This window comes from Spinacia oleracea, chromosome 1, assembly GCF_020520425.1.
Source record: "Spinacia oleracea cultivar Varoflay chromosome 1, BTI_SOV_V1, whole genome shotgun sequence".
Classification (NCBI taxonomy): Eukaryota; Viridiplantae; Streptophyta; class Magnoliopsida; order Caryophyllales; family Amaranthaceae; genus Spinacia; species Spinacia oleracea.
Window position 1 is genome coordinate 122,329,404 of NC_079487.1, and position 10,753 is coordinate 122,340,156.

At 38.3% G+C, this 10,753-nt stretch overlaps 2 protein-coding genes across 3 annotated transcripts; one reads left to right on the plus strand and one right to left on the minus strand.

The window, feature by feature from the left end:
• Positions 1-1,761: 1,761 nt before the first annotated feature.
• Positions 1,762-2,705, plus strand: LOC110787454 (uncharacterized). Its single transcript, XM_021992078.2, has one exon. It carries the CDS (start codon positions 1,790-1,792, stop codon positions 2,588-2,590), a length of 801 nt encoding a protein of 266 aa, XP_021847770.1. The 5' UTR covers positions 1,762-1,789; the 3' UTR covers positions 2,591-2,705.
• On the minus strand, positions 2,482-8,045 carry LOC110787452 (pentatricopeptide repeat-containing protein At4g13650). 2 transcript variants are annotated; one of them, XM_056843011.1, is made up of 3 exons: positions 5,193-7,708; positions 2,862-3,144; positions 2,482-2,627 (listed from the first exon to the last, which is right to left on the minus strand). In XM_056843011.1, exon 1 carries the CDS (start codon positions 7,573-7,575, stop codon positions 5,491-5,493), a length of 2,085 nt encoding a protein of 694 aa, XP_056698989.1. In that variant the 5' UTR covers positions 7,576-7,708; the 3' UTR covers positions 2,482-2,627; positions 2,862-3,144; positions 5,193-5,490. The 2 variants fall into 2 exon arrangements, with proteins under 2 accessions (XP_056698989.1, XP_021847769.1); XM_021992077.2 differs by lacking the exon at positions 2,482-2,627 and having other exon boundaries at positions 2,637-3,144; positions 5,193-8,045.
• Positions 8,046-10,753: the final 2,708 nt, after the last annotated feature.

A 10,753-nucleotide genomic window follows, 5' to 3' on the forward strand; every position in this document is an offset into this window, starting at 1 on the left:
TGCATAGTGTACAGAACTCAATTGCGTCATATAAATAAGAACGAATGTATTATATATTTACTAGTGTAAGTTATGACCCATACAAAACATATATTGTAGAAAATAGGGTCAAAATTACCACAAAATATGATTTTTTTTTTGAATTTATTTTGTCATTACTTATTAATATTATTATTACTCTATACATGCATGATATATTAATATTTTGACCTAAAGTCCGTCAATAGAAGTTTAAATCTACGTTAAGATATGTATTTTTAATTAAAAATGGTACTACGTGTAATATTCAGTGTATACTTGGTCAAATAATAATATCAAATGTATATAATTATTGATTGATGATTTCTATTTTCTTGCCTTTATTATAAATGTGTTACATTATTTTTAATAAATTAATATGTTACATTAATTGTCAGAGGACCAGCTCAACCAAAAGGTTAATTAGCTAGTGGTTAAATCCCCAAGATTAGTTTTATACTCTATCACACCCCCTTACATAAAAGATATTGGAGCTTGAAATGTGGATGAAGCATTGGCCTCCTCGTACTCAAAGCAAACTATCTATACTAATATATTAAAAGGCGTTGTGAAAAATGTATATGTGGCACGTAATACTCTTCCTTTTACGCCACATCATCCACTCACAAAGTGTTATACCATGTCATAGACAACCAAAACTAATGCAATGAGATTCGAACACAATACCTCATGTGTAGATGATAAGTTTCATTACCACTTAACCAACCACCATTTGTGGTTCATTTATTCACATAATTTATAAATAAATATTAACATCTAAACACTATGTAAATTTTTACATGACATTTTATTTTCTTTGGACTGTTTGAAAAACATAATAATAATTATAGCATTAAAACATGAAAAACATGTTTACGTAAATTATAATAATTTGGTGTTTAATAATTTGAAGCACTTAGTTCCACCAGAAAACAAATTATACGAATGGTAAAATGATCTAATTGAAAAATTACTTAGCATGATAAATGACGTAGTGTGTCTTTGTAGTTTACGAATTTAATGGATGTTTTCACTTTATGAAATACATGTATTTTGGTCAAATATTAAGCTCAAAAAAATCTAAAATTTTAAGTATTGAATGTAGCAAGCGGGGCATCGCCCGAGCCACACACTAGTTCCACTTTAAAAGGAGGGGTGGATGAGATTTGAACCCTTGACATTTACGTCACGCTGGCTCTGATACTATGTTAGAGGACCAACTCAACAAAAAACTTAAGGCGGTGGTTGAAGCCCCGAAATTAGTTTTTATATATACTCTATCATTAATCATTACTGCGTACGTAGAATTAGCTATAATAACAATATGTTATAATTATAGAAGAACAAAACCATGAAATTTGGTGTTTGAATAAAACCATGATATAATTATCTTAGGCCAAAAATGATGTTATGCAATTTAATCAGAAACAACTTAAGTAATAGGCTAAGCAAGAAGCTAGGCTGGATTCTTAGACAAAGGGTTAAGGACTTAAGGAAGGTTTAACGTGCCGTACGGTTAACTTCAATTACACACAAGGCAAGACTCGGAATTTCCCAACCCTATAACTTGATCATATATAGCCGTATTACTATTTTGCACTTTTCCCCTAACTTTACCCTCAAGTAATCCCAACCATGCACGTTCTCTCTAAAACTCTCCAAAGTATCTCTTCGACATAAGTTTACAAAAACTCCATCCCTTCATATATATTCTTAATTTTGCCTCATTTGCATTAGTTTCTCTTTAAGGTAAGGCAATCTTACCGTCCCCATGGAGCCAACATACCCTACTGCACAACCACCGTCACCACCACCACGACAACAAAACCACCACCCCGAAAGGCGGTGGTCCACCACACGATATCATCCCACACAAGGGTTCACAGATAGAGTATTGAGGGCATTAGAGCATCGCCTTCTCCTACTTAATAGGTCGGACCCCAATTTCTACGTCTTAGGTGCGACGGGAAATGTGTACGTTGTAAACGTATCAACCACCCTTGCATGCACGTGCCCTGACCGTGCAACCCCATGTAAGCATATTCTATTTGTGCTTATTAAGGTCTTAGGTGTCTCCTTAGACGATCCTTTTCTAAGGAGGCGGACTCTAAGGCCTAGCCACGTGACTCGACTCTTGGCTAACCCAACCTCTACCGACTCCCCCCTAGCCGGCTATACTCTTCGTGAGAGGTTCCACCGAGCATTCTTCCTCCAGAGCCAGAGGGATGTGATTGGTGGGACCACCACGACCAATGCGCCTTCTGTCGTGGTTGAGGAGGGTGCCACGTGTCCTATATGTCTTGAAGAGATGGGATCAGAGTCAGTGTCAGGGGAAAGGTTGGTGGGTTGTGGAACATGTCGGAATTTTATACATGAGGATTGTTTCAAGACTTGGAAAAGGACTCAGAGAAGAAGATCAGTAAGTTGTGTGATTTGTAGGTCGAGATGGAAAGATATAATTAGCAGGGCAGATCATGATCAGAAATACTTGAATTTGGCTGCCTATGTACAAGAAAATGATCAGCATGTGGCTCCTCAAAGTGAAGGAAGTAGTACTTGCCGTGATTTGTGAATTGTGAATTATGACCCGGCCTATTTCTTTGATTACCCTGCATAAATTGTACATGAAATGATGAATATCTTCAATTCATTCTTTTAGCAATTCTAAAGAATACATTTAGGTTGGTTGTTTGTTTGTTTTAAGAAATGCTTTATGCTGCATATTTAGTTCTCTCTCTAATAGTAGAACCAGTATCTTTTAGTCATACCATTATCATTAAAGTGCTCAAAATGCTGGTAGCCTGGTGTCATGCTCCATTATGACCAAAGTGAGTTCAACTCACCTCCGAAATTGGCTGAAATCTTGATGATCAAGAAAAAGTCAGCATGGAGTACATTTTCCACAAACAGTAGTCTAAATCCAGTTGAATAATGGTCTTGTGTTTTCCTGGAAGTCTTGTTATGCATCTTCCACAAACACGTACAAGCGCAACTACAATCCATAAAAAAATGGCATGTTTTGCAGCAAGTACCCTGTCTATGCTCTCCAATTGCTGGGAATTTTGTAGTCTTCCTTAACTGCTTCATGAATTATATCCAAGGAGAAAAGCTTCATTCTTCAACTCTCTGCAACAAAAAATACCTATTTAGGATTCAGATTTGTGAAACATTTATAGGTCTAAGTTTCTATGTGAATGATCAAAAAGTTTAACAAATTCTCAGGAATGTCAAAGAAAGAAAAGTTCATTCTCAAGGTTATACAAGATAGTGCAGCAATGAGTTAGGAATTGTGATCTCATAAGACTAGCAGAAGCTAAAGTATTGGTGATTGCACTCAGAAAGTAATACTATAGCTTCTTTTTATCTCTTAGATCTATTCCTTTGTGTGTCCCTTGACTAAACATGCTTAAGATTAATGTAAGGTACACCTTACGGAGCTTAGTCAGCTTACACTGTCTAAGTCGATATTGTTTGATTTCCTGCAGATAGCTTTCAATCTCAACACAAATTTTCTAAAAGAACTTTACTACTAAAGTAAGACGAGAAATTTCTAGCAATACGATGAATGATAAATTTCTATCGACCTCTACACTACTCTTTTGGGGCGCCTGCAAATCTTCAAGAAGTACAACTACTTATGAAGACCAATATTGCTGGAGAAATACATATGGAAAATCGGAAGTCTATTCCATTTCAGAAGTTGCTCAACATAATTCATAATCTTGTGTAAATATGTTAGGCAGATGAGGTGCGAAGTAATAGCTTAATATATAACTAAAGAAACAGAGAGAAAAACTTTAAGTCTAACAACCGATGCAACAGAGCTCAAAAGCACCTATCCACACAGGTTAGTTTATCTCGATCAATACACAACTTTTCTTTAGTTCTTTTCTTCAGATATGTTACTAGATCAGAAAAGCAGAGAATATAGAAGTGCTCTACAATAGCCAGCCAGCCAGGTAGCTGTTGTGGGTTGACTTCAAATAAGTCATATTTTAGTACATTTGAAGAGATCACCAATCAAACATCAACTAACCAGGTCCTCGGGATTAGCAGTGTGTCCACCCCTGGAACCCTTCAAGCACCCAGAAGAAGAAACCAACAGTGGTAAAACAGCAGATCAGAAGATGCTAAAGAAAATGAGGCCAAAACTGCACAAGTCATAGGATAGCTGCCTAGGTTGAAGGGTGCTGGTGTTTTAGAAATATCAACAACAAGAAGCAGAGAAGTTGAACTTATCGTGGTGGAAGTGAGATATTTGTTACTCGTATGACTTACGAGAACAAGCACGCAACTAGGGATAGATCATCCTTCACATGCTCCCATAAGGAATGGAGGAAACATAGATTTTAAGTAGCGGAGACTAGTTTGTCCTCAGCATTGTAGGCTTGGGAGTCTTCAAATACCATCCTCACGAAACAAGAGACTAACAACCAAGAAGAGGAGAATTTTAGCCCTAAAACGGCTAGAAGCAATTAGGAAAAGGATAAATATGTGATATCATATTGATTAGTGATGTGCCATACATTGCACAGAATCTAGAAATTTCTAGAGAAAATCAATTGAGAGATATGCCACGTTAGAGACAGGGATTAAGAAATGTTGGAAATGATGATGGCGAGATTATATGTACCCTTGCACGTCCACATCCAGTACCATGATCCATTGATCCTTGTAAACTCAAAAATCCAAGCAACAATCCACATAATGAAAGCATAATCCTAGATCAGGAATCTCCATCTAATTTGTATGCCCCTGTTCCAGATGTCTTCTGATATCACACTCATAGGTAAGAGCTTAGATGGAAATATGGAATAGGATAATACAATTCCATACAAATAAAAGCCGCTGTTCTACACGCCATCACCCAATGTGTATCCAGAATTCCAGATTTGCAGTTTATGGGGGTTGATCAGGACATATATGCAGACAATGCAGTCAATACTTAATTATGCTTTGCTACAGGATGCTTTTAGAGATATTTCGAATTTGTAGGTATAACACATATATACATCTCGTAGTCTTTGCATTTCATATATTTTGGAAGGGTGAAATGATTGCAACATAATACAACTGGAAACAGGAAATTTGAAACTGCAGCAAATGATTTTTCTTGCTTGAACTAAAACCAAGTATGAGAAATTCCATTATCAAAATGTGCAGAATCAACTTACCTCTGAAACTACATGGCTCTGGAATATAATCACACTCCTATGCAGATGTATGGTCAATACCATCTGCTACACCCTGAAAATGAAGTGAATCGCTTGAACCAGACATCACGGTTACATTAAAGTATGTACCATTGATATTTGCCAGCTGAATGGCTATTTGCCTCTACTCCACACATGCCAGCAGGAGCAAAGGAAAGTGATAAACACAATTCTTGAATGTCTTGGAAAGCTGAGTGGGACTTCAGAAGACAAAGGAGAATGCATCTAGTCCACCAGTTACCATAACCCACAATACCAGTCACTTCACTTCAATCCAGCTGCACCCAGGTTCCTTCACAACATCTGCCACCCTCATAGAATCCCTTGTTCTTTCAACTTCTGACCACAACTTCTTAGTGGCATATATGTTGGAGAGAATGGTATAAGTAGAAGAGTCATTTGGCTTTAAATGCAAACAGTACTCTGCAACGCGAGCAGCAACATCAAAATCTCTGTGTGCTTCACAAGAAGTGAGGAGAGACTTCCAAATTCCATAGTCCTCTTTAAAGGGTGAACTAAGAAGAAATTCTTCTGCCTCACTAACATAACCAGCATGACCTAGGAGATTCACCATACAGGAGTAGTGTTCTACGGAAGGTGAAATCCCATAGTAGTTTTCCATTAGTTTGTGATAGCGCCTGCCTTCTTGAACCAGTCCTGCATGACAACAAGCAAGGAGAACCCCAACAAAAGTTGCTGAAGTAGGCAAGATCCCACACCTCAACATTTCATTGAACAAGTGTAGTGCTTCATCAGAGAGACAACTTTGAGCATAACCTGTTATCATTGCGTTCCAAGACACAACATTTTTCTCAGGCATCTCGGAGAATAATTTATATGCATCTTCCACAATCCCACATTTGGAGTACATGTCAATCAGTGCACTTCCAACAAATATATGGTGGTTTAAGCCCACTTTCAGCACATACCCATGCAGGTATCTTCCTTCAGCAACAGCTGCTAGGCTAGCTACTGCCTTGATGACGCTAGAGGAAGAAAATTCATCTGCCTTTTCTGACAGTTTGTGCATTTCACAAAACATCTCAAGAGCTTTGGTATGTTCATTGTTTTGGACAAGTCCTGAAATAATGGCCGTCCAAGAAACAATATCACTCCCCTGTGTAGTCTCAAATGCTTTTATTGCAGAGTCAACCCGTCCACACTTAGAATAGAAATTCACAATTGAGTTCCTAACCAAAACATCTCGGTCCAACCCAAGCTTAATTGAGTCTGAGTGCACTTGTTCCCCCACAACAAATGCTCGGGATGTGGAAGATGTGAGAAGGCCAATAAAGGTGCATGCATCGGGTTTCATTCCCTGAAGCCTCAACAGTGTGTATCTTTTAAGAGCATTTTCATGATCACCAATCAAACCATAGCCGGTAATAAGTGCATTATACGATATCACATTCTTTTTCACCATCTCAGAGAAAGCTCTTTCAGCATTTGGCATGATCAGGAACTTGGAGTACATATCAACAATTGCAGTACCCAAGTAAACATCCGACAGAAAACCAAATTTTAATGATTTAGCATGAAGTTTTCTACCAAGTGTCTCATCAGGCATAACAGATGAAGCATCCACAACAGCCGAAAATGTGGTATAATTAGGAGTAAGCCCCCGAATCTCCATATCAAGGAACAACCCAATAGCTTCTTCTTCATAACCATTTTGAGCATACACACTAATCATAGTATTCCACACAACGACATCCATAGTCCCCAACCGATCAAACACCAAACGAGCATTACCCAACTCTCCGTACTTAGAATACAAACCAATAAGAGAGCTACCAACAAAATCATTCGAATCAAAACAAATCTTAATCGCATAACCATGTACAGACTCACCAAACCTACAACAACCCACATGAGCACAAGCATTAAGAACACTAGCAAGACTATAATCACTCACAAAACCCCTCCAATGTACAACCCCATTAACCATCCCACAAAACAACCTACAAGCTTCTTTACTAAACCCATGCTGCGAATACTTACCTATCATCAAGTTACACACGACTTCATCTCTCTCAGGCATTTCATCAAACACATGGTGGGCATCTCCCATTCGGCCGAAACCCGCATACATCGAGATTAACCCACCACAAACAAAGAGCTGTTTTTGATACCCTTTCTTGAGAATTAGAGTATGCAAGCCTAAACCGAAGGGTTTGTTGATTGATTGAGTGCACACAGTTAAGGTGGTTGAGAAAGTGACTTCATTTGGTTTAACACCAGCTCTTCGCATATTAAGGAACAAAGAAAGGGCTCTGTGAAACAAACCTTTTTGGGAGTAAGAATGGATTCTTGATGTCCATTGTACCACATTTTCGCCAAACATTCTACGATTTCTCTGTCTTTCACTCCGCTGACATGTCGCCTGGTGCAATTAGCATTTACGGAGTAGCAGAGTTTTCAAAGTCTTAATGTTTTGCTTATGCCTAAATTTTCTGAGAGAAATAAACTAAAATGGTATTTGGTCGGGTCGGGTCTGAGATGGCAAGTGGAACAAATTCGGATAGGCCACATCTAGAGATGGCAATGGATCTGGAAGGTCCAAATCCGTTTTACAACGGATCTGGATCTTCAAAATTTGGACCCTGTGGATCTGGGATCGTTTTGGCGGATGAAATTTGGATCCAGATCCTACCCATTGTCATACCTAGCCACATCCATATGCTTTTCGATATGTTCTACCACATCCGTTCACCATCATCCCCTTAATTCATTACTCGCATCTATCCATTCATCATTTTCCGCGGTTAGAATGGGTAGATCGAATGATCACCAGGAAGAATATTTCACTTCCATGTACTAGCGAAAGTGTTACTCCCTCCGTCTTTTAATACTCGTTCTGCTTTTCTTATAAAGTCGTCCCTTAATACTCGTCCCGTTTTTATAAATTGCATACTTTTACTAATACTAGTTGTTGGATCGTGCGCTATCGCGCACGATCCCCCTAGGTATACAAAATTATTTTTGTAAAAATGTTACTTAAAAGCTAGGAACTTACAATTTATTGTAAATGTTAGAAATGATATGTTAAAGTTAGATGTTGGATTTACATGTAACAGGAAATAGAAACCATATGCATTTTAATTGATAGTTCGAAGGTACAATATATAGGAAATTATACCCAAAGAACACAATACATTTTGTATCGCAATTGAAGGGTGAAACCGAAAATGTTCTATTGTTAAGAATAAGACAAAATAAAACAAAGAAGGAAATGAGGGGCATGCACGTAAATGCACTATTGGGTGAATAGTAATCAAAGTATGAAGCTTTATAAGTGTTAGGATTATATCATTCTCACTTAACCATGAACCCACATATATTCCTACTTCCTAACAACACATTAAAAAAATTCAAACCCCACTCACCCATATCCCTTTATTTGACACATTTTTCACTAACTATATTAAAAAAAAATATACCCCACTATCAACTACCAGCTAGTAAATTAATAAGTCGATTAAATTGCCTAAAACGATGTGTCAGTCAAACCGGAGCGAGTATTCACAGACGGATAGAGTACCTCTGTATGATTTATTTATTTTGAAGGGAAGATAGCTCGGGCGTTTTATTAACTCAAGTCAATCTCCGCCAAAGGTGTAATACTTTGAGGGAAAACACCATTACAAACATACTCAATACTATCACTAGTATCCCACCTTACCACTAAGTGAGCTACAGTGTTACATGATAACATGAGAAAAATTATTGAGATCAAAAGTCAAGCTATCATACATAATATCTTTGTAGATCAGACGTATAGGGGAGCAGCCATAATTGGCGTCTTTAATTTCATTTATCAAGTTTAGTGCATCACTTTCTACCCATATTTTCCTGTACCCCAACCTCCTTGCAAGTTGAACACCATATCTGACGGCCATAGCGTCGGCAACTCCGGGGGATGTCAAGTAATGTCAAGTACCTCTGTATGATATATACGAAGTATTTGTAGGAGTTATTTTAGTGTATCGCTATTCGACGCCCACCCACGCTAAAATCGCCCTACTATTCATAGCGAAAGTACAGAACTACCCTTATAAAAACTTACCTCTCCCTTTCATTTTTTTTACCCTTCTCACCTCACCTTTCCCTCACCTCTCTCTCAACCCCCCTCCCCACCAAGATGGCTCCCGGATTTTCGCCGGAAAACTGAAATTCCGGTGAGAAATTTTTCCCCCCTCTTTAACTCATTATGGTATCTTAACTTGTAATTCCGTCTGAATAAGTTGTTGGTAACATTAGTTTCTTCATAATTCATGTGGGAGTTGCGGCGGTGGTTATAGTCGTGGAAGTTGTCCCGGAAAATCGGTTCCCGGAAAATCTGCTCGTAAGCTTCAATGGAGGAGGTAAAAATGGTGTTTTTTATTTATTTATTTTTTTCATTTCTGGCGCACAAGATTTGCATGAACGACATGGTAGTGGCGCACAGATTTTGCACCGTGCACATGGAAGTGGCGCAAAATATGTGCGCCAGTGACATGGAACTGGCGCACAGAATTTGCGCCACTTCCATGTGCACGGTGCAAAATCTGTGCGCCACTACCATGTCGTTCATGCAAATCTTGTGCGTCAGTCCCATGTCGTTCATGCAAAGTTCGTGCGCGGGAAGTAAATCTGAAATTCAAATTTGTTTAAATAAAATTTTAATTTTTAATGTAGAGTTATTCGAATTAATATTATAATTAGTTAATTTAATTTTTATTTATTTAAGAAAATTATGTTAGTGATTTTAGAAATTTCTAGAAATTATGTAGTTATTTTAGAATTTGTTTATTTTTGAAAATTATGATAGTGATTTTAGAAATTTCTAGAAATTATGTAGTTATTTTAGAATAGGGTCTTCAACTCCGGCGATATGGGCTTTCTCCGGCGGCGGAGATATGGGCTTGCGAGCAAGAGGGGGGTTTTATGAGGCCACTCCGATCGGGTTTGAGATGAGCGGCGAGAATGGTCTGTTGTTACTGTGATGGAGGCGGAGATGGACGACCGGAGTTGGGCTGGGAGATGGCGGCGGCGTTGATGGAGGGGTGCTGGCAGGAGGAAGGGAGGGAGGGAGGGAAAGAGCAGAGAAGGGGAAGGGTGATGAGGGGGGGTGAATTTGATTTTAAAGAGCAGAATCTGTAACGTAGTATATTATGTGGAATATTTACTTTTTCTACCGATTGTTGGTGCTTGTTATCTTTGTGTGGCTGGCCTTGTTGGTGTGATTTTAGCGGTTATTTTAGGTCTTCTCATTTCTTGCTCAGTTATTGCAGCCACTGCCGCGTTACCACTGTTACTGGTGTCTTTTTTAGTTATACGGTTAATTCAATTCTTTAGGCATGGTGATGCCTATGATAAAGCCATTCAACTTAAGCTTTTCATACGCAGTTGGATACTCTTAGACATGGCGGTATTTCTCATTGTACTATGGATCTTCTTCTCAGTTCCTAAATATGTTTCAGGATTAAAGCATGTTATGTTGTTGGGATTGACATTAGCAGATTGGGTAAGACTCTATTTTG

What these genes read in the sequence shown, in the direction of transcription:
- LOC110787452 (XM_056843011.1), bottom strand. Translation starts at nt 7,575, where the DNA reads ATGTTTGGCGAAAATGTGGTACAATGGACATCAAGAATCCATTCTTAC.
- LOC110787454 (XM_021992078.2), top strand. Translation starts at nt 1,790, where the DNA reads ATGGAGCCAACATACCCTACTGCACAACCACCGTCACCACCACCACGA.